Below are 23,414 nucleotides of genomic sequence, written 5' to 3'. Positions count from 1 at the left end.
AGCCCACTCCCTCCTGTCCTCAACACACCATCAGGTCTCAAGGTAGGACATTTCACTGGTCATAAAGGGTTCAACTGCAGGACAACTGCTTTCTTGGCCAACATGTGAGAAACTGAACTAGGAGATTCCACAAGCAAAGGCAAAACCTGCTACAGCTAACATTAAAAAGGAAGAGACTTCTACTGTTATATGCATCAGGGGTTACGGTGGCTCTCATACAGATAAGGTCTGAAAGGATTCCCAGGTTTCTCCAGGCAGTGCAGCCACATCTCAGGGCTGCTGAGGTATCTTATGACCACAACCTGCATACTTCACAGTGGGAACAGTGATCCCCCTTCCACAGCAGGAGAAAAAAAAAGTAGAAAAGCTATGATGGGATTAATTGAGAAAACCAAGATGATGTAACTAAAGAACTTTATTATAGAAACCCTTGGAGAAACATTCTGGCCCCAGTCAGGGTAGGGAATTTGGGACCAGCGAACCATTGTGGTGTGCAGTTTGTCTTGACAGACTCAGAACAACTTCTGAACAAAAATATGACAGTATTGTATACACCAGCCTCAGGAGAACAAGTGCTTGGACAGCAATCCTGTTACTCAAGACCCTCTCACAACCTCCAGGGGAATAACAGCATATCCAGAGCATTAATCAAGTAGGCATATTGAGACTGGTCAGCCCAGAGGCACTCATAGAGTAGGCAAAAGCTGGAGTGCCAGGACGCCTTCTAGACACAATGACTGCCTGGCACATCAGGCTGAGTTCAGTGAGGTTAACCACTGCTCCCAGCATCTTTCTTCACTCATGGAACAGCCTCAACAACATCTAGGACTGAATCTTCATAGAAAGTCTTTGCCATGGCATGTGCCACTTTTACCACCTTCTTCTCCTTGGCATCCGGGCCCATGTTGCTGCGGGCTAGTTTAATCCAATACTGCTCTGTCCTGGACAGATAGTCTGCATGCTTCTCATCAGGCTGAACAGATGGGTGTTGCTCCTCTCCTAGTACACAATGGGAGGAAGACAGAAAGAGAGGTCACAAACAGCTAATGAAGGCAATCTGCTCTTCCATGTGTCAGCCCAGCCAAGACTACTCTTCAGCTGATGTGTTTAAATGTAATAGCCTAAAAACCTGTCAGTAGCCAATGAAATTTCTCCTCTACCCTGAGAGCAGTGTACTATGAAAACTTTGCTTTTGCTGGAAAACTCACCTGGATGCCAGTGAGGTCTTCCAGGCTAGCAGCGGAACCAGCAGGTATTGTACTAAACCTCACTTTATATTAGTATGAAGACAACATTCATCTTAATCATTACCTCCCTCATCTTCACTCTCCTCTTCAGAGCTCTCCTCTTCCTCTTCCCCTCCCTCTGCACCTTCCATATCATCCTCCTCTTCATCCGATTCCGACTCCTCCAGCCATTCTTGTGCTTCTTTGATGAGAAAGAAAATAGAAGAAATAAATAACAAGCTGTTTCCCACTCCTACACCCAGAACTGTCATGGAGCATGCCAGGGCAAGGTGAGACAAATGTGCTCCTTAAGAGCCCTGCTGTATTCATTGCCCTCGCAGATCCACCCACTGTACAGGGGCTGGCTCTGATGGGGAGCAGTGGGAAGAGATTAAATAGAGTCAGGAAGAAGTGAACAACACAGAACAGCTGTGGAAGAAAAACTGGTTAGTGCTGATGCTGACAAGAGTCGACTCTCGTCCCTAGCACTTCACAGTTCCGTGATCATGAGCAAGACTCCTTCCTTTCTGCTTTTTGCCCATTATGCACATGCAGACTGTGCATGCAGGGGCACCCTCTTTTATTGTCTCTCTACAGTGCCTAGCACATGACCTGGACTCAATCACTTCGCCACTACCATAAGGGATATGTTGCTTTAAGATAGACCCACAGTTTCTTTCAATAATGAGTAGAAAATCCATCAAATCCATCTTCACTGAGGTCTCTCAGGTAATGCTTTCTGCAACACTACTGAACTCATGTAATGACCATGTAGCCAGGAATTCAGGGAACTGACTTCTATGCTTGCCACATCCCCTGAGCTAGCCTTCTCAGCTTGGGAACAGCCCAGCAGGGTATTCAGAGCACGCAGCAAACATACTACACATTTAAGGTACAAAGAGATAATCCTAGGTAATGCCCACATGCTTTGCAGTACCCAGGACCCTCGCTGCCCTGAGAAGGTGAGGACAGGCAAGAGCATACATCCCTGTCCTCTGCCGAGTGGACAAGCATGGCACAGCAGGACTTCCCAGGCCAGAACTTGCCACCAGTGAACACAGACGCTCTGTTTACAAGTCTTGGTTTTCAAAGTAGACAGACCAGAGCTCACTCTCTACAGTGATCGCAAAGCTCGGGATCAGACAGGTTTCTGCAGCGACGGTGACCATAAGACACTGCATGTCACACACTCCCAAGCTTTTTCCTGTCCAGGAAAAAACACTACTCAAAGGCTCATCACCACCCCTTGAGGAAGCTCCATAGTTGCTTTTTTTTTTCCCTAGTGTTGCTACACTAGTTTGCTACTAAAGGCAAAGAGAGATCCCACCATCAGAGCTTACTTGGATCCATCTCCACTAGCACCTTCCATTCTTCCATCTTGTGTAGGTCGATGCTGTAGAGGTCACTAAGGGTGAACTGGCGATCGCCCACCTCAAACATTCCCCCATACACATAGAGAACCCCATGCTTCACTGCCAACATGGCATTCGAACGTGGGCATGGCTCCACTTGCTGGCCCAAGGCTCCATCCTCCTCATCCTCCTCTGATTCAGACCTTTCCTTCTCTTCTGCAGGTCCAGAGATCACCTGCTTGATTGTCATGACAGTCCCATCTTCTGCCACCACCTCTTTGACTATCTCCACTGGGCCTTGTGGAGGTTGCTTCTCCATCTCCTCATCTCCAGCACCCTCCGCCTCACCTTGTCTGCCACGTCTTCGCTTCCTCTTCTCTGATTTTGGTCCCTGTTAAGGAACAGGAGGAGACTGCGTGTGAATTGTGTGCACCTAATAGCATGTACAGCAGTTAATACAAATACTATGGATGCTGCTGGGAGGGAGGGGAGAGAATTCAATTATTTTTCACTAGAATTTTAAGTCTCAAGTGATAGGTGCAACGTCCCACTCAGCATGAACTTCTACCAGCCATAGAAGAAGGAGCGATGAAACTTCTGGAGAACCCATGGCATGGAGTTGCTTCCTCTATTAATGGCAGCACGTGCTGAAGAGACAGAAAACAGCTCTTTTGCTCTGTCTCCTGAGGTGCACGCAAATACACACACAGTCCACTAGTCTGTGACAGGAGCAAGAGAAAATAACCCACCATTTTGTGAAATCAAAACAATTGCTGGGTGCTAAATTACAGTGCATTACCAGGAAGCGCTCCAGGTCTTCGAAGTACTGTATGAAAGGGCTGGAAAACAGTCAGCTAGGCAGGCAGAAGCAAACACCTGAGTGCATGTTTGCCTGTTATTATGTGACTGACTTCTTTTTGAGAACAAAGCTAGAAACAGTGGGGATGGAAAGAAGGAAGTTCAACCAGGTCATTTGCACCTCACTTCCCCCTTAGGAGTAGTTCAAACAAAATGAAATATCTGAGCTGAGGGCCACATTTCTGAAGTTCTTATGAGCCGAGGTTAATATTTCATCTCTTCGAGTAGCTCATCAACACTGGGGAAAAGAAGGCGGTTTTTTGATCCCAACGCAACACAAGATCTTTTCACAGTAGCTTTTACTGAACTATCTCATGTCAGAATTACACATCTGACCTGGAGCTGGCCTCTGGTAAAACACGTGACTATGTTTTCATGCTGCTTTGTTGCATTACACAGCAACGGGGCACATGCAGCCTGACTCCTGGAGGAGAGGGATTGCCTCCTGAACCACTCTCGCTTTATGCCCAACCATCAGAGCTCATAGGCTTCATCTCTCCCCAGAAGGGTGACAGTCTGCATCACATTGTGGAAGCGGGGCATGGAGAGTACAAGGAGCTATGTGGCAGGAAAGGAGAGGGGTAGCACAAAGTTAGAGAATTCAGTTGGTCTGGTAGCAAAAACCTGCTAGAGTTGCACATCCCCAGCTTCATTTCTACAGCCTCTCCCCCCCTTCACAATCAGTGGGTCACAGATCAAAGCAGCAGCCACACCTGGTAGCTCAGCTTCTGGAGCACCCTGAGTTATTAAAAATAGAGGCTTGCTCCACACTGCGAGAAAGCTATATGAGGCAAAAAAAGGCCCAAAGGGCATGTGTCAGATGATCAAGGAGAATGAACTGAATATATTTGTGTTATTTTTAAAACAAAACCTTTAGCTGTCCAGGAAACCAGCGGTTTTTCCCGAAGTCATAGAAATAAATATCGTTGAAGAAGTCCCCTTCAATGCTCTCTTCCTCTTCTTCATCATGCACGCCTCCGAACAGAAGGGAGCGGTTATTGGGTCCAATCGCGATGGAGAAGCCAGACCTGGGAGTGGGTTTCACTCCGGACGGGTTGAGCCGACTCCATGCCCACTTGTCTGGTAATGGATAAAAGCAAATATGAGCATCAGCAAAGGAGAATCCTGATCGTTTTCGTATCTTCCAAGGCCATTCAGTACTCCAGCAAGTAACTCAATGACCCATTTTGGACATTCTCAGCTGCACAGTGTGCCTTCAACAACAGCGTTAATCAGAACCACTTGCATTTCCACTTCAATCAGGCAGCTAATCCGCACATCCCTTCTACACTTGGAAAGCTGTTGTGTCTTCAATACAAGCAAATGCAGAGAGCTATCTTCAGGGTGTGCTTTCTCGGGCAAGGAGCCTCTTGGAAGGTGTATACACCTTTACAGGAGGGTGGAGTTTAAACCAGGATTGATTATAGCCTTCAAGTACCAAGGAAAGGTACCTCGGTTATCCCATGGAGCCCACCCTACACACCAATTGTCTCCACAGGTCCCTTCTACTACAGTACCTTATCTGCCAACTTGCACCACTGCCTTAGCCCCAAGAATAAGTACAGTTAATTGTAAGGAGACCCAACCACACATTAAAAACGGGCTCAGCAGCAGGAGAAGGCTTATGCTCTAAACCTTCCGCTTTTGCTCCAATCCTTTCTACTTTGGATTTAGAGCAAATCCCTAAAATGCAGGCTGGGAAAAGCATATGCACTGGCTAGGCACTGTGTTTCCCAAGGAACCACAATTTCAACACGATAAACTATAAATAGCACATAATGCAAGCAGGGTTGGGAATCCAGACAATGTATGTGACCAACCTCCTCCCCAAATACCACTTTAAGATGGTCAGGTTTAAAGAAATCAGTCACAATTTTAACATTTTAGAAATTCAGCTCAAAGAAGATTGTCCCATTCCCTGAGCCAAGGACAAAATACAATCTCTCCTAAGGAAAGTGATGGAATTCCTATTTCTGGGGACACTCACAGATAAAACAACCAACCAACCAAAAAACCACTCTTGATAATATCCCTGCACTAGGTAATCTCATGAGATCACACCCCAATCTTCTCTCTTAAGAGTCTATAAGTGAGCCACCACTACCAAACAGTTTGTCAAACCAGGAATTTCCAGTGTGGAGAATTCTGAAATCCCAAAGATTGTCTGTTGTGAAACACAAGAGCAGCGATCAAAATGTCCTAGAGAACAGGAATTTCAAAATGTTGTTTTAATTCCCTCCCACACATAAACCAAAAAAATCCCTAAAATATCTTTTCTTGTAGATTTTCCTGAAGCTGCCTGTGCGGGCCAGAGCTTCTCACATAGTTATACAAGGAGCCTGGAGACCCTCCACTCCATCTCAGATTATTCCAGGACCAACTGGGAGGCGTCAACATAGACGATGTTGTCAGCTAGATGTGATTCTCTAACAAAAAGTATACCCCAACCTTCCTCCAGAGCTCTGCCAGTTCCTCACAGAAGTTTCTCAACAAGCTCCAATCCCCCAGTGTTTCACTGCGTCAGAGCTACCATGAGCTCTGAAATCAAGTCACCTGGAGCTGAGAACCATGACTCCCTACAGCCTTTGGCTAACCAGCAAGCTTTACTCAGCAAAGCAGACACAGCCTCACCTTTTCAGGATGTAAAATGGAGTGCGAGAAGGGGACAGAACCGTTGTGCGGCATACAGTCTGCTGCAGCAACAAGCGCCCATTTCCCTTTGCAGAGCACAGCAGTGAGGAATTCTGCCTGCATGTGTGATGGCCCGTCTTCCTTCTCCAGCACACATAAACAAAAAAGGAGGACATAATTCCTCCAATATCCCCCTGAAACTACCGTTTCCTTCATCCTAGCCCCTTTCTTTTTAAGCTAGAGTCACAGTATACAAAGGCACTTAGCTACTCCCGGGAAGAAGAAATATTTAAATCAACTCATCTGCTGTGTTTAGCCCCAAAGCAAACACTGGGGCAGAGTGCTTTTCAAGGGAAATTTTGTTCTAGGCTTGGGGTTTTTTGGTCTGTTATTCAAAGGAAGAGAGAGGATTTGTATTCACAGTCCTGCAGCATCACTTCCAGCACAGCCCTCCTACCTGCGGCAGTAGCTTACCTTCCTCCCTGCCTGCACCTTCAGTCTTCAGCAGGAACATATCTGTATGCAGGGTGCCTTTGTCAACATCCTTCTTAATTCTCTGCAGAGAAGGGAAAGACAGGGATGCTCAGTGAAACAGTTTCAGTGGCTCAAAACATAGGAGGTCCAACTCTTCCAAGGCCTATAAAGTCACCCATGCCAGAATGGTGGTATGTACCATTCTGAACTCACCACCCCACAGATAAGCCTAATCACAGTCTGAATCTCTACATTCCTGTGCTGAAAATGCAAACACCGTGACTGAGGCAAGGGAGAAGCCACACAGGTAGTCACGCTGTGGCTCTAGAGCATCAGGCAGCTCGCAGCCACAGTGTTCAAACCAGGACTACTTCCTGTGATGAGCCACAACCAACTTCTGCTTGTGACAACCAGGCAGTGCTCTCCAGGCTGCAACACAGATCCTGGCACTCGTGGGGCCGTATGAAGACTACAGGATGTAGTTTAAGGGCAGGAATTTTGGCACCAAGAGAAAATAAATAAATTGTCACAAGGGATTAAAACCAATTATTTTGAGGGAGGGAGGAAGGGAGGGAGGGCAGCACCAAGGAAACAGGAGATACAAGGTCCTGCCTTTTACTCTGCCACAGACAGTATCGGGTGCTCTCCAGGGACTAATTTAACATCTGCGCCTCTGCTCCTCTAGCTGTAAAAGAGAGCAGATACCCACTCCACCAAAGTGGCACACGACAACTTTCCACAGGGCTTGCAAGGCCCTCTGGGATTCTGCCCCTGAATGTTGAGCAGAAGCTCAGAGCGTCTGTGCTGCATCATTTGCAAGGCCCAAGTTTAAGTACAGATCTGTGACTAGCACACAGACTTACAGTGCCTACCACCCCCCCATCTCCATCCCACTACAGGAGAAGCAGAGGTGACAGCTCGCTCTCTGCACCACAGCCCGACTGCAGCTGTCATTTTTAGCATTCAGGGCCCCACAGAGCCGTGAGCAACAGTTTTTTCTCCTAAACAGAAACAGAACAGAAGCCCCACTTCCACCCCTACTAAAGGCAACAGCAAGACAACAGCAAGAGCAGGATCAAGCCTCAGTTGAGGCAATTAAATGCATTATTTTAAATGCGATTTTCCCTTGCTCCTTTGACTGTAAGCCCCAGTGCTCGTAGCAATATGCAGCATTTGAAAGCAGCACTATGCAACACCACTGTAGGAAGTCTTTTAATAGCGTCATTATCCACCCATCCCTTCATGCAGAGCTCCTACTTCCTTGTAATTCCTTTCCTCCTGGGGGCAATGGCATTGCTACGCTGTGTAACTGCTGCCAGCATGCAGGCAGTGGACCCCAGCAGAAGCTAGGACGGTTGGGTCCAGTCCTCAGGAAGGAGCAGTGCTTGGGTGCACCTGAGAGCACAAAGGCACAGTGCTGTCCTGTTCTTGCACTTGACAGGTTTTGTTATTGCAGGGTATGCTGTTTGTACGGCCTAGTATCCAATTCGTAGGAACAGTATTCAATTCTTACAAAGGCAGAAGAGAGGAAAGGGAAACAAAGTGTGTTTGAGGCATTGCACAACAATGCTGTAACTTGGATGATGCTGAAAAGCCCCGGGGAAGGCTGATAATGAAGTGCTGGAGGAAACAGGAGGACTCTGCTCACAGTGCAGCAAAAGGGAAGCTTCAGTTAACTTAAGGACCAGGGTCTGCCTGTAGGGCTGTCTTGGGAAATTTTTTAGTGGGCTGTGGCTCACGTCTTCTTGCTCTCCACATGCACCTAAGCGTGCCCATTAGCGAACCGAAAGACACACTCTTCAAGACAGGATGTCTACATTGGAGAGATCCTCTTCTGTGCAACCACTTGAATGAAGTCAACAACTGCACTATTCCACCTACTGTCCTCGAGCAACAGAACATCAGGCACACAAGGGACAGGAAGCCTGTAGGAATAAGCATCATTGACAGTTCTATTTTCTGAAGAAGAAGATATACAGCGATAACTCCTTCAGCCACTGCCAGTTCTCCAGCACATGGAAAACAAGCAAGACACGTTTTTGCCTTGTTGAGTGGTTCTGAGGCATAGCTAGAGGAGCTCTGGTGTTGGAGACATGGTCAGAGGGTCTGGAAGTTTGAACAGAACCTTGAGAGAGAGCTGCCAGGGCAGGAAGGGAAACAAACACCTTCTAGGAAAGGTGCTGTTAAGTGTCAAGTACACCAATTCATAGCCTGGCAGTGCATGTCTTGTGGTATCTACAGCAGTAGCTGTCAAGTTCAAAGGGCTGTGAGTCACTGTGCCAAGCAAGTGCCATCCTCTGGCAATGTCACACTTTGCTGTCTCTGTCACACAGGTCTAGAGCAGCAGAAGTCACCAACGAGCTGCAGGCTGCAGACAGCTGAGATACAGCAGCCTTTTTAGTCTGTCCCTCCCTCACCTCAATCAAACACCCTTCCAAGCCTCACCTGAGCAAACAGCTGTCAGGGACGGATGGACAGAGGAGAGGAACAGGGGGAGGGACAGAGAGCGAGAGAGACAGGCAGGAGGCTTCACACCTTATAGCACTGAAGTGCACCCCAGTGACTGCGAAGTGCCTGTCTGCTAACGATAACCAAAATGGTGGTTATTTCCTCCCCAGTCCCAGGTAGGCTGCAATTTGTCCTTAAATGCTAAGACAGAGCACACACTCATACGTGCAGGGGACACACAGGCTGAAGTGTGCAGGAGCACAGTAAGATGTGCACTGTTTGCGCAAAAGGAGGGGAAATAACAAATACTGAGAGAGCAGTTGGCTTCACTATCGTACAAGCTGCGTAGAATAACTGCATTATTTTTCTCCTGAAAACCACACGGCTCCCTGTAGTAAACACGCTATGTATGCAACATGACAAAGCTTCTTGGGCTGAGAAAACCCCAATGAGGTGGAGTGGGAGTTAGTTATTTGTTGTCAAAGAGATGCCTGTTTTCCCCAACTCACACTGGCTCAAAAGCAGACGCTTCACCAGCAAGCAGTACACCGCTACTGGAGAGATCAATCCCCTTGCACCCAGGACACCCGCTTGCCCTGAGCAAATAGCTCTGTCAGTCACAAGAGGCTCCTGTTCCCCCCACTGTCCTTCTTGCCTTGAAGTTCCAGGTGTTTGCTTTCAAGCACAAAACTGGCTTGGATATCCACAGCCTATTGTTTGCACATACAGGTACATTAGCAAGTTACAAAAGCTTTACAGGCATTAGCTAAAAAACACCCTAGCTCCACGGACAGACAGCAAGACACATATTTATCCCCCTTTAAAGAGCAAGGAAACTGAGGCATGGAGAGCTGTTCTTTAGAAGAAGGGGAATCAGGATTCCTCATGTATAACGTGCTAAATGTGCCTGATAAAAGAGATCAACAGTGGCAAGATACATCCAATTAGCAGAAGCCCTTAGCAGGCAGAACTACAGAGGGAACCCCTCCCACCAGACCTTGCAGTTCAGGCAAACACTCCAGCCCTGCCACAAGCCATCTCCCAGCAGAATCCAATTTGGCTTTGCAAAGCTTGCCACTAAAAAAACCACCCCAAACCCCCACACGCTAGTCGTCTTTGGCATCCAAAAGCCTTGCCCTCCCATGGCTTGTAGGCTGCTTGCACCTGCAAGGTAGAGCAGCGTTAGCCTCCAACACCTCCCGGCTGCATTCACAGTGCCAGTCAGGCACAGTGTGCTCACGTTGCCTAGCAATAGAGAGGTCTCATTGCTTTATACAGCCAAAAATGCAGCTTGCTGCAGCAAGCCCCATCCTCAGCATGAGAAATGGGTGAGGACATCTTTAAGATCAGCAGGAGAGCAAGTCTGAGCTCCTTGTGAGATTTTGAGGTACGTTTTAGGCAGAGCTGACAACACCCACAACATCCCCTTCTGTAAGGGATCACAGAAGTTGCCTTTATCATTTTGAGGCTGAAGATGAAACAGATGAACACAGGGAGACCGTTGTGCTAAGAATCGTGCATTTTAAAACATCAGGCACGCTCTCGTCAATTTGTGCACCATTTCCTCAAGTTAGTCACACTCAGGGTTGTAAAGCTCTTTTCTCACCATTTGCGTCCTGGTTGTTCACCACTTCGACAGCAAAATCTAGTGGCTGGCACAGGCAAAGGCATGTCTGCATACCAAGGTTCTTGTCCTGGCTCTGTCCACAAGTACTGGAGTGCCTCAGACAAGTCACTTGATCTTTTCTGCCTCTGTTTCCCCAGCCATGAAAGAGACTTTCTTATTCAGGTCACATCAAGGGAATTCAGCAACATGGCCTGGACTGACAGACATTACTGAAAACTGACCCTCCACACTCAGTTCTGCATGCAAATCCAGCAAATCAAAGCAGGGACCAAATCTCTCTGCTTCTGCCTTCCCAGCTCACGACGCCTGCTGACCAGACTGAGGACGGGCAGATTGATCACCCCATCAGGGGAACATCCCTGGCTGCAAGCTGATAGCGTTGCTCAGGCTTTATAGAGCCCAAACAGCCAGCTGGGTACAGAGATGCCTTCCGCCCATAACCATGAATCTCCTGGGTTTACAACTCTTTTTACCCTAGGCAACGAGCACTGTACTACAGCGCACAGCTATTTTGGTACAGTACTTCAAAGCAGATTTATAAGGACTAATGGGACTGCAGGATATAATGCATCAGAACTGCCCATCACAGGAAAGCAGCCTTGCCACATCCTCCAGCAAAGTGACAGCCATATCACGCCAATACTAAAACAGAGGAGCTATTATGATTTCCACTCCTCTTCCCTCCAAACCAATTCACACCATATACACGCTTGGTAGCAGCTCTGGCCTCAGGAGGCATCCATGCAAATCTGCACCTTTTTTACAGCGCATGTGCAACTTAGTCCTGCCTCTTATTAGAAGAGAAGCCTCTACATGACTTGGTGAATGGTGCTTTGCTTGGACACCTGTCTGGTTTCATATGCCAAAATGTCTTCATAACACTCCTGAATGGAGCATTTGCCTCTCTAATAGGAGACAAGGAACAGGTCTTCTCCTGCGCCTGCCCAGCTCCAATTAAGTATTGTTTCTTCCACCTTCTACCTCTTATTTCTCCCAAGAGTACCCCAGCCAATGACTCTGGGGGAATACACAAGCCAAACACACTTTCTTCACTTCAAAGTAAACCCAGAGAGACTCAGCTCCATAATCAGCTGTAAGCAAAGACACAACGAGAATTAAATAGCCACACATTAATGAAGTCGTGTTTCTCCTAGAGGGGCTAAATCTTGCTGAATTAAATTTTCAGGAGCATGCTAAAGGATTGTTGCTTTTGCATCTCAAGAAAGCTGCAGAGAAAATTCCATCCAGTGCTTTGGTCAGTCTGTAGCTTGGCTGCACCATTCCTGCCTGAAAGTTCACCTGTGCTGCAGAAGACACAAGCAAAGTCTCTTAGGAATGGCATATCAGAGAGCAGCAGACTCAGCTCTCTGTATTACAAAGGAAGTAGATTCATAACAGGAGTGGTTGTTTTAATCTAAAAGCTGTTCTACAAGCTGGAGAGGAACTGCACCCAGCTCTTATCCTTGCTCAGTCCCCTGCATAAAGACTGAGGGCAGCTTTGCATTCCCCCATCCCTTCTACTTCATTTTTATTAGCTCACAACAAAGCTGTGGTACGAGAGTGGTACGACAGAGCCCACCCTCGTAAAGTGGAATAGAACTGACTGCAAACACACGTCAACTTTTGTATTTCCATGGGGCTCAGTGTGTGCTTGAAACCCAGCTGCCTTCAGTAGCCATGAGAGATCCACATCTAGCATAGCATGCAGGCTCATGCTTCCTTCCCACCCTCAGGAGTGAGGAAACAGGACAGAGAAAGGAAGACGACAAAGCACTTTCAGGTAGAAAATGCCCCTGTATTGTGTACTGCTATTTAATCAAATGCACATCTGATGAGATAGAGCCCTAAGCGCAGGCCGTGAGGAGGCACAAATGCTTCTAAATATATAGACAGACTATCTTCTCTCCCCTTTCCCTGCTTTTCTTCTTTGTTCATTTATTCACATCAGAAGAACAACGCGTCCTCCTCCCCCAGCGACGCACTGCTGGAAGCGATGCCTTTCCACTGAGACAGCAACAGCAGGATCCGGGTCTTCTGTCTGCATTCACAACATTAAAAGCTTTTGCAGGAGCCTTTTGCTCAATGAAACGGTTACTTCCTCTCTCCCAGCATGGAGACAGGGATACCTGGTCAATAAGGACATATGGTCTAAAGGGCTATCCAGTATAAATTACCGTGATTAACAAAGCAAGAAGCAGAGCAGAGGAAGCCTGGTGCTCATCAAAAGCCTTCTTTGGCTTATTGAGTTTGCTAACTAGTGCCGGTCCCTTAACCCCTTCACTGATGCAAGACAATACAAGTCTCCTGGTAGCTGCTGCTTTTAACCTGCAAGTGCTGGAACATGGACAAGTACTGCCTGAGAATGCTTTAAGTTGGCAGTAACCACCACTGTTGCCAAAAAATGTCATTTCTCCCAGTTGTTTATTCTTACCTCTGTGATATCACCTCCTTATATTGGATTAGATTAGCAAGGAAAATACAAAATTCATTTTAACCAAGATAAGCTCCTCGATCAGCACACAATTGCATGAAGAAAGGCACAATCAGAAGACAAGATGTCTCTTTTGGTAGCAGTACTGATTCACAGCAGCCTGAACCATCCTGTGTCCGAACAATCCAAGGGCACAACTGCACATTCACTCCAAGCTGGCATAACCACAGGCTAACATGCACTCTCGTTACCAGTGGTTTTTGGACATCTGGCAGCTGCCTGACATGCAGACACATCGTCAGTCAGAGCAGCGGGCAGTTATGTGATGAGATCACCAAATCTTGCACTGGAGACAAGGCTCGCAAAACTGAGCAGAGGGAAGTAGCAGAAGAGGTCTCAGTTTTGCTCTCCCAAACTCTAAGCCCATTGCCCTCTCCAAGCAGTCAAAAACAAAGGACTCCACAGCCAACATAGGTCAAGACCATCGCATCGGTCCCATTTAGGCAACTCGAGTTTGTCATATTTTAGTTTTCACTTTAGCCCCTTAGTTTTTCCATCAACTATTCTGTTTAGCATCCAGGAAATACTGCAATGGCTTACCACAAAGCCTCTCCTACCTGTTTGGAATAGCCTCCATAGATGATTATGCCGCCCTCAGGAGTGGTAGCCATTTGACACCCGGATCTTGGAGCAGGCCCAATGCCTGATGGAGCCAGCTTGCTCCAGGTGAAAGAGTCCAGGTTGAAGGCATACACATCGTTGTAATAGATGTAATCTCTAGGGAGAGCAAATCGGCACACCACAGGTTTTTGTAATGGTCACCATTTAGGACAGGATAAAATACCACTTCAGGAACAGCACCAGGAACCTCTGAAGAGGTGCAACACCTTATTCAGCTCCTTGCATTTATGGCTTTTCTCCTTCCGTAGCCGTGGCAATGTACAGAAGATTTGTTCGGGTGAAGGTTACTATTTCAGTGCAACAATTTGCATTTGACAAAGCTCCTTTAAGCAAGACCTCTCTGGGTTCTTTTTACCTATGTCATTCCTTACTACAATAGAGGTTTCATCAACTCTATCCAGTTAACACAATCCAAGGTAACTTAAACCAGAACACAAAAGATCAAAACAGATTAGAGCTATGTCTGTCTAGAGGGGTTGGAAAAAATATACATATAGCCCTGTTCCCTTTCTACTAGCCAGCTCATATACTGCTAGTGGAAAATGCTCTGCACAGGTTAAACTCCCAAGGACACAGCCAAATCTAGGGTGAGCTTTGCAACTTGCACTGTGCTCCCAGGGACTGCGATTATGCTGCTTACTGTCTCTGAGACAATATGCAGCTCAGGTCTCTTTACAGTCCCCATGACAGCGTAGCTGTGACCTCACGTAGTATGTAAGAGCCTACTGGAGAAGATGTTTCTAGGAAGACAAGGCTCCCTGACAAGATTCAGAGGCTAAAAGTGATGTATTGAGCTTTAGCTACAAGGATGAGTAGCTACTTCAGTGATTAGCTAAGTGGTACAATGGTTTCTCAAACACTTGAAGACTTCAAACCAAGATCACTTGTCTTTCTAACATAAAAGTCTACTTCAGTAACAGTACTGCTGAGGATAACCCTTCCATTAAAGCCCAGCTTTCTATTACTGGTGAAATTCTGTTGTCTTTTTTACAGAGGATTCCTTACCACCAGCCATCCTGCAGTAACTCACCTTGCGCTCTCATGGAAACCTCCAAAGATAATCAGCTGTCTTTTGCAAGCAACCATTCGATGTCCACTTCGTCCAGAGGGACCTCCTGATGCCCTGAAATGCAAAGAAATTACACTTATCAGCAAAGTTCCTGTCCTGGTTACGGCTGGGATAGAGTTAATTTTCTTCCTAGCAGCTGGTATAGTGCTGTGTTTTGGATTTAGTGTGAGAATAATGGGATAACACACTGATGTTTTAGTTGTTGCTAAGCAGTGTTTATACTAAGTCAAGGACTTTTCAGCTTCCCACACCCTGCCAGCGAGGAGGTGCACAAGAAGCTGGGAGGGAGTATAGCCAGGACACCTGACCCAAACTGGCCAAAGGGATATTCCATACCATATGACATCGTGCTCAGTATATAAGCTGGGGGGAGTTGGCCGTGGGGCAGCGATCACTGCTCAGAGACTGACTGGGCATCGGTCAGCGGGCGGCTGCATCACCTCTTGGGGTTTTTTTTTTTCCCCTTCCTGGGTTTTGTTCCTCTCTCTCTCTCGTTGCTTTACTTTCCACTACAATTTATTATTGTTGTTGTTGTTATTATTTTATTATTTCAAATATTAAACCGTTCTTATCTCAACTCATGAGTTTTCTTACTTTTGCTCTTCCGATTCTCTCCCCCATCCCACCACGGGGGGGAGGGTGAGCGAGCGGCTACGTGGTGCTTAGTTGCCAACTGGGGTAGTTCCCTTTCCTATTAGTGTATCAGTCCATTTTTATTGACATCATTAGCAGCTGGGCTGGTTGAGTTCAGCTTCTCTTCTCCTGGAATGGGAAACCATGGGGAACTTTGTTGCCTTAATACCTATGTACACTTTCCTCTAGTATGTGTGCTCTTGCTGTAACTCTTGGTATTTGCAACACAGGCATTTTGCAGTAACAATTTTATTCCTAGTGATAAGCCATCTAGTCTCTTAACGGCACCCAAAGTCTTGAAGTCTTTCCTGCTATGACTCAGGAGCTAATTTTTCAGGAGAGTTTAATGAATAGCAGTTAACTCTCGCAACTGCAAGAAAGGCACTCCAGATGGAGATGTTTTCTCCAAGCACCAAGTAAGAGCCAGAGGCTGGCTCTGACATCCACTCTCCTTCAATGTCTTAGGAAATCATGTACCTGTACTGTCTTCACTCATCTACCTGCAGTTAGGATACAACATCAAACTAGTGAGACTACTTTGTAAATTACTTGGATTTCCTCAAGAATAAAGGCATTGCAGCAAAACAAGTCATCGTTATTATCTTACACATTAAAAAGCAGCTATGCATCACTGTTCTGCTCTTTCAAGCCTTCCTGACCTTTCAGTTAAATGTGCCACTTCCATTTCCAGGAACAGGCACATTGTGCCATCTGTCACATCCAAAAGCTTCACGCAAAGCCAGGCAGCTGGCAACGACATTCCTGAGAGGCAATGAAGATGCACCTTCCTTCATGTTCACCCACAGACTGAGCATTGTATGGGAGAGAACAAAAACAACTTCAAGAACTCTCAAAACAAAGGCAACGTTAGGCCAAACCGCAGAGAAAACAGGGTTTTGCTTTGTGTGTTCTCTGCCCCCATGGGTTAATCTATCACATTTTCACTCTCGCTGAGGACTCTCCCAAAGTGCACACAGTTAGCACCACTGAACTCAGCAAGACTTCTCAAATAGGCAGTGTTAACATGTGTTAAGTGGTTGCAGAATCACGGCCTAAATAAACACGAAACCTGCTCATGGTTGAAAAGAGCAGCAAAACCTAAACCCACAACCCTACTGCTACGCTTTAACTGGCAGCAGGTAGCTGTAAAGAGCGGTGATAGATTTCTGTGGAGAGAGAAAGTGAGGGCCCTTATTCACCATCAAAAATGACAATCTCACACCATAAGTCATAATGAAAAACTCCAAGCAGAACAGCAGCGTTTGGGTAAGACTGAATTAATATTGATTGCTTGGACTTTTTATTCTAACAGAGAGTAGGGTTTTCTAGGCATTTACTGGATTTTTAAGTACCACCCTGCAGAATAGCACCTCTAGTATTAATTTCATCAAGATCTGAAATCATTATTTTCTCTTCTGTAACAAAGCTCCCACATTATTATTCCAGAGGATGGCATCTTTTAAAGCTTTTTTTTTTTAAAGGAAAGAAGGAATTAAAAATCAACATTAGCAATAAAATCCTGTTCTCAGAGAATATCTTCTCAAACAGGTTTTCTCCAAGTCAAAAATCAATTCTGAACAATAAAAAGGTTATTCATTGATGTGTATGTTTTAATAAACAAGTTCCCACAAGTGTAGACATCCAGTCTGGGGCCCGATCCAAATTCGGAGAAGTCTCGCTGGCACCAGCATCGCTTGCTCTCAATCACAAGGCTGTTCTCCCCCTTCTTTAGACTAGTAATACATGCTACAAGAACAGACACTGAAACATGGTTCCAGGAGGCCTCATCCTGGAGAGCATTGTATCATCTCAACTTCCTTGGCCTTAGCGTTACACATTGCAGGAATCAGCTATAAAGGAAAGTTTATAGCCTTTGATGCAAGGACATGCCCTCCTAAACTTACAACAACTGCTCTTAGAAAGTATCCAAACACAACACTGGAAAAACAAAACGGCATAGTCAAGCAGGACTGGCAGTAACAAATAACCATGCTGCCACTCCAGAAGGCACTTGCTGCAAGCTCGAAGACTTGTTTCCCAAATGCAAACTGTCTCCTTTTACCTGTATCATTGCTCATCGTCCAAAACAAGCATTTTGGAAATGGTTTCACAGACTTTATGATTAATACTCTACTTCATGGGGTTGACACCAAAAAGCAGACATGTGGGAGGGAGCTGTAAATTCTCCAGACTTTTTTTAAAAATAGATTAAAAGATAAGTCTGGATAAGGACTGGCTCTACACATGTACAGCACAAGTCTGATCAGAACTGCTCCATAAGGAATTTGCTTTTGGTTGTGGAGTTACTCTGGGACTTATAGTAACGTAACAGACCTGAATTCAGCCCCCAGATTCAAGAATTAAAGACTTGCATGTCACAGTGGCTACAGACTGCGTAAGCGAGTTACCTTTTCATTCATTCCTTCATCCAGAGGATGCTCAGATGAATCTCGGAACCTTTCCATAATAATAAAAGTGATGATGCATAGAACATCCCATCAAAGGGCCATTTCAGGACAAAGCACTTTTATCCTCCAGTACTCGAGGCAGCTGAAGCCCAGGACTTCAGTGTTCGGTTTTACATCTTACACTTGTGAGTGCAAACAAGCATTCTGTTCAATGGCACACACAGATAGTGTACCCATGTGTTTGTATACTTAGTTAGGAAGTACACAAGTGAATACGCAATTGCCACAAGACACAAAATCCTCAAATCAAATCCCTTGCGAAGTCCATCAACAGTTGTACATTTGGATCCTGATCTGCCAAAGAATAAGCTCACAAGGCTCACTTCTGGGCTGACAGAGAAAGTCTACTCAATGGTACACCAAAATATCCTTCTTTTCTTTAAGCACTAATGCACCATTCTACCTTGTGTTGCAGGACTTGATCTTTCCGGTGACAGATAGCACATGAGCAAGAAGAGCCATCAATCAGAAACAAACCTATGCTGAAAGGCATCCTGCACTGCAATGACTGCTCCAGTTCTCTCTGTAAACAGCATTAAACATACACTTGTGAAATGCTACCCTGAAATATTTATAGCACCACATCTCACAAATCTGTTATGGGAAGTATCATTAACATTCCAGTATTAAAGGGAAGGGAGCTATACAGGCTCAAATGCAAGACAAAGAGCTACACAGAGGAGGGATCTGCCAGTTCCCAAGCACAACCCCAAAGCGTGATGCTCCCCGTCTCTCTCTGAGGGAGCGCACTGGGCCACACAGAGCTGAGTAAGAATGCTCTCTCTAGGAAGGAATGAGGCAATTAGGTTAAAATACTGCTTAGCTCTAAGGCAGAGTAACAAACAGTTCAGGCACTGAGGCAACCTTGTGCATCACATGCATGATAAGGTGGTTCCAATAAGTCAAAGTCAGTTGCTGGCAAGTCTTCTAACGGGCTGGGATTTGTTGTGTTTAGACCATCTTTGTGCATGCAAAATGCAAGTAAATGCAGCTAAATATTGCTGAATACAGCAATTTTTAACTCTGTCAAGCAGACTGGCACCACGGTGCTCTCTGCTAGGAGATAATGGAGATCCACTTCCCCAGCAGCCTTTGCAGACACTGCACAGGGATGTTATTCACGGCAATGAGTTATTCAAGGTTTTCTCTTCAAAAGTGTTTTACGGTCAAGTCTCTTATGGCACCAAGATGGTCTGTGGCATGAACTGCAGGCCAGGAAGTACAGCATAATTGTCTGAAATCTAAGCTGTGGGGCTGGAATAACTAGATTTCCTGGAACCGCAAGTTCAGATCACAGCAGGGTCATCTTAGCTATTCAATCCACACAAACCAATACATTCAAACCCACCTGAAACAGGGCACATGTGATTCTTCCCACGTAGAACAGAAACAGAAACTTTGTCTCTCTTGTCCAGAAATTTCTTAATGAATAATTACATTACTCTATTATTTGCACTAAAATGACATCTTCCAAACCCAAATGAGTTTACTCAATAGCAGGCTATACCCCAAATGTCTATCACCAGGCATTTATTCAGGTAACACTGCTACCACATTGGACACATGGAATTATGGCTTGGCCTGCTATGTGAAGGCTGCTTGTACCAGGGCTGGTGCCCCACCATGACCCAACAAACCTACACAATCTGCACCCTCCATTCAGTCTTCCCAAACATGCTCACTCTCCCAATACCACTAGCCCCCAAGCTGACCCCCACTGTCATCAGTCATCCCAGCTGGTTAATGGCAATCCAAAATAAGCAAGTGCTTTACTTCAGACAGACATGAGAAGTGTATGTGGAAAAATGACAGGAAAAATGGGGCTCCCTGGCAAGAAAAGCAAAATGCTAGAGGAAGTGAAATGCAGCACGTGTTATGATCATAGTTTTAAAAGAAGTAGGGAAAAAAAACCCTCGTACAACTCAACAATCATCTCTGGCCTTTCCTCTTCCCCCTTCCAAGCAGACTGTAATCAAGATGCCATATGGAAAAGCAAAGAGGCAGCAGAAACCTGATTTTCACACTCAGTCAGGTTAGCATTAAAACAAAGACATCCCCTCCCAGCCTCCTCCGCCAGATGCCTCATTAATGCAGCTCTTGGAGCTCTGCCCAAGGATGGGGAGGAGATGCACTTTGTTTTATTCAAACACTGGGACCAGGGCACAGGCATCTTCAAAATTCCAGCAAGGCTGAAAGACAGACGTCCACCCAAACACATCTACAAATGAAGTAGATCCTGCATGGGGCAGGGAGAGAGAAAAGATCACCTCTCCAGGGCACTTTCATCCATATAATTTATGATGCTCACTTCGAAAATGCCTATCCTTTTATCTGCTAAGAAACAATGAAGCATCAATGTCTCCAAATACATCCTCCCACTGTGGCATGGCAGCCGAGGTGGCATGTGACAACCAACACCTGGGGATGGAGGGTAGCTCTGTGTGGCTTGAAGAGCGTGGTACCTAGAACTTGCTCCCTAGGTGGGGCTAGGAGCTCACCTTGCCAATCTGGCTCCCTCCTCACTAACTGTAACAACCCATCACAACAAAATCTCTTGCCATGGTTTTAGTCCACTTGGGGCCTGGGACTGCTGGGGGCATCCTGCAACTGGCAGCACATGCAAACTTCGTGCTCAGCTCCAAGGAGCTCCAGGTGGTTTTGCAGCATAAGTTACACTCAGCATCCCTGAGGCTGCTCTCCCACATGGCATAAGATGCAGGACAAGTAGAGACTGATAACCACCTCATTTCCTCTTCCCAGGCAGGTCAGGTACTGCAGCATTTGTTTTGGGAGTGGAAAACCCTAAATCAGCTCTACAGCAACGCATCTGCAAACCCACGAGAGAACAATTTGCGCCATCAGTGGTGGAGCTAACGAAGCCTCATCTGGATTCTCCGATGGCTCACAAAAAACAACCTCCCGCCCTCGCTCTCCCTGCAGCTGGGTATTAACACTGCTCTCCGGTGAGGATTTTTTCAACCAAGAGTTTGGCTGAAATGTCAACCCTTTCTCTCAGCAGGGACTCTATGGCGAGCATCACTTCCTCACCCCGCCCGCTTACATGAAACCAGTAGGGATGTAATGCATTTAAGTTCATCCCCTTTATTTGGCTGAGATTGAGCAAGCGATTCAGAAGTTATTTTGTGGGAGCTGGGAGGGGTACAGTCACAGTCATTACGTCAGCTTCTGCCTAACAACAATAGGCAGATCAGCCTGCACAGTGACAGGTCTTTTTAATCCTTGCACCTCTTAAAGAGCCCTCCATCGTTTTGGAGGGCTTCTCTCACCCCCACTTCTCAAAGACAAGCAGGGCTCACTAGAGTAAACCTGGCTTCCTGTAACATGACAAATTACAGCTGTTATTAGATTAACACTGCCAGGTCTGGAGCCAAGAACCACACTGATGGACAGGAACCAGCCGCTTACGAATCGAACAGTTTTCTCTCAGCCTCCCAGAGCAACTCAAAAGGACGATCCCTGGATTCTCGCACAGCAGTCAGCTACTGGGATCCTGTGCTGTGAAGCATCCTTTTCACCCAGACTGTTTTGGACTCCTTGGGATTTTTGCACTTTGGCTCTGTAAGTCCCCCTACACCTTCCATGCCAGAGTCCCTTCAGTGCTTCATTAACATTAGTAAAATTAAACCTCCAGATTTCCCCCTTGTCAGGCAGTATCAATGCTCCCATTTTGCAGGGAGGGGGAAAAAGGCAGACAGGCGCAATGACTCACTGTGTGGCCTCAGGCATGTGCCAAGGCAGAGTCAGGGTATCCATCTCTGCACAGCTCAGTCCTAAACCACCCTCTCAATTACTGTGCAAGAAGAGACAGACACAGACAACAGGCACCTGCACTCTGTAAGTGGGGCAAAAAGTGATCAACCTAGGCAGATTTAGGGCTTCCCACCTGAAGGAAGGACAAGTGTTCATAACCAGGAGCTTGACAAGTCAAACAGCAGATGAGCAAGTGTTCAAAACCTGCTGCTTTCCCCAGCGCCACCTCAAGGGTCAGCTGCACGGGAGTTCCAGCCCACCCAAAGCTGTGCTCTGACTAATCCCACAGTCAAGACAATCCCAAAGTCCAAGAGAAAGTCTATGTCAAAGTCAGAACCAAAGCCACATCTCCTGCCTCTCAGTCTGCTGGATGACCCACCAGACCTCTTCTCTCATGCAAATATAAACATGAGCAGCAAAACCAAAAACCCAAAGGTTAAGGAAACATTAGCAGAGGACTTTAGGCCAGATCCACAGAAGATATTTAGGCACCGTAACTCCTGTCAAAAACTACCAGGGCTTTTGGCACCTATTTACTTTGACAGGTCTGAATTACTGGCTTGTTTATCCCAAGGAATATTGAGGCAGCAAATGCCAGTTATCAGGAGTGAAGTTGGCTCTGTGGATAGATACAAGCTGTCTTCCCAAGCAATGGTAAAATTGGGTGAGATCCTTGCACTGGTCTTGTACAGCCCAGCCAGAAGGAGCCCAGGCAGATGGGGCAACAAGTACTGTTTTTAAGTTGGACATCTGCACCCGCCATGGTTGGGAGGACGGAGTGCTGTTCATGATACTCTTTCCTTCAGTTAAGTAACACCCAAGCACACCCATGCTCCAAAAATCACATATGAAATAAAATAGCTTTGGCCTCAATAGACCTGGGACACATCTCTCATTTCCGCATCTTTCTGGAAGCTGTCCCCTCCACTGTTTCTAGGATTGGCACCTCTGTACTCAAGGGAGAGATGAGCAGACAGCTGGGAAATCACAGCACTATACCAGGAATCAAACTCAGATCATGCTGGCACGGTTCCTCATGAGGTCAACATCATTGACTTCAGAACTTCACTTACTTGATCTGCTCCCAGGTCTTGGTAGCCAAATGCAGAACCCAGAGATCCTTGTAATGATAGAACTGTTCCCCGTTGGGAGATGCAAACTCCCCACCAAATACCCACAGCTGCCCGCCAGCTGTAGGCACCACTGCCGCCTGCCAGGAGAAGGAGGAAGAGCTGGATCAGACAAGGGTTCAGAAACCAGAGACAGGAGAACTTTATCAGTCAAATGTGCAGCTGCCTCCAAATACCAGAGAGCAGACAAGCAGCAGCGGCTGCTGCTGCCTTGCTTGGCAACAGCAGCTCTCTGGGGCTGAAGGAAGGGGAATTTTAAATGCAAGTTACTCATTGTTTAGCACACCTTCCCTATAGCAAAGGAAAGTCAGCCAAAGAACTGGGCTCTTCCCACCTCCTAGCATCTTGAGTTCCAGTTCTACAAATTAAAAGTTCCCTGGGAAGCATCTTGGGATTTAGTTTAACAACAATGGTTCCAATCTCTCTGTTCACCAAAAGGAAGCCTCTCCACAGCTAAGGCTTGGCAACATTTCACCCATCCTTTAGTCACATAAATAGCATCCTGCAGAAGACATACTGGGGCTGATGAACTCTGAGCCATGTGAGGAACAGAGCCACTTCCTGCCTCCAAGACACATCTAACATCCCAGCACCAGGCAGGCAGAGTAATGCAGG

At 46.4% G+C, this 23,414-nt stretch overlaps 1 protein-coding gene across 3 annotated transcripts in view; it reads right to left on the bottom strand.

Moving 5' to 3' along the window:
- Positions 1–397: 397 nt before the first annotated feature.
- Positions 398–23,414, bottom strand: part of KLHDC4 (kelch domain containing 4) — a 29,447-nt gene continuing 6,430 nt past the window's right edge. For 2 of the 3 annotated variants that reach the window (XM_076348958.1, XM_076348960.1), the window contains 8 exons: positions 22,743–22,879; positions 14,759–14,851; positions 13,665–13,824; positions 6,542–6,623; positions 4,308–4,516; positions 2,567–2,969; positions 1,312–1,428; positions 398–999 (listed from right to left, as the gene is read on the bottom strand). In XM_076348958.1, the coding sequence (XP_076205073.1) occupies positions 800–999; positions 1,312–1,428; positions 2,567–2,969; positions 4,308–4,516; positions 6,542–6,623; positions 13,665–13,824; positions 14,759–14,851; positions 22,743–22,879 (1,401 nt within the window). In that variant the 3' untranslated portion in view covers positions 398–799. The remainder of the gene's footprint in view (positions 1,000–1,311; positions 1,429–2,566; positions 2,970–4,307; positions 4,517–6,541; positions 6,624–13,664; positions 13,825–14,758; positions 14,852–22,742; positions 22,880–23,414) is intronic. The other variant, XM_076348959.1, reaches the window with a different exon arrangement.

The sequence above is a fragment of the Aptenodytes patagonicus genome, chromosome 11 (assembly GCF_965638725.1).
Source record: "Aptenodytes patagonicus chromosome 11, bAptPat1.pri.cur, whole genome shotgun sequence".
Lineage (NCBI taxonomy): Eukaryota > Metazoa > Chordata > Aves > Sphenisciformes > Spheniscidae > Aptenodytes > Aptenodytes patagonicus.
The sequence above is the reverse complement of the archived record's forward strand: the minus strand, read 5'-3'. Positions and strand labels throughout refer to the sequence as shown.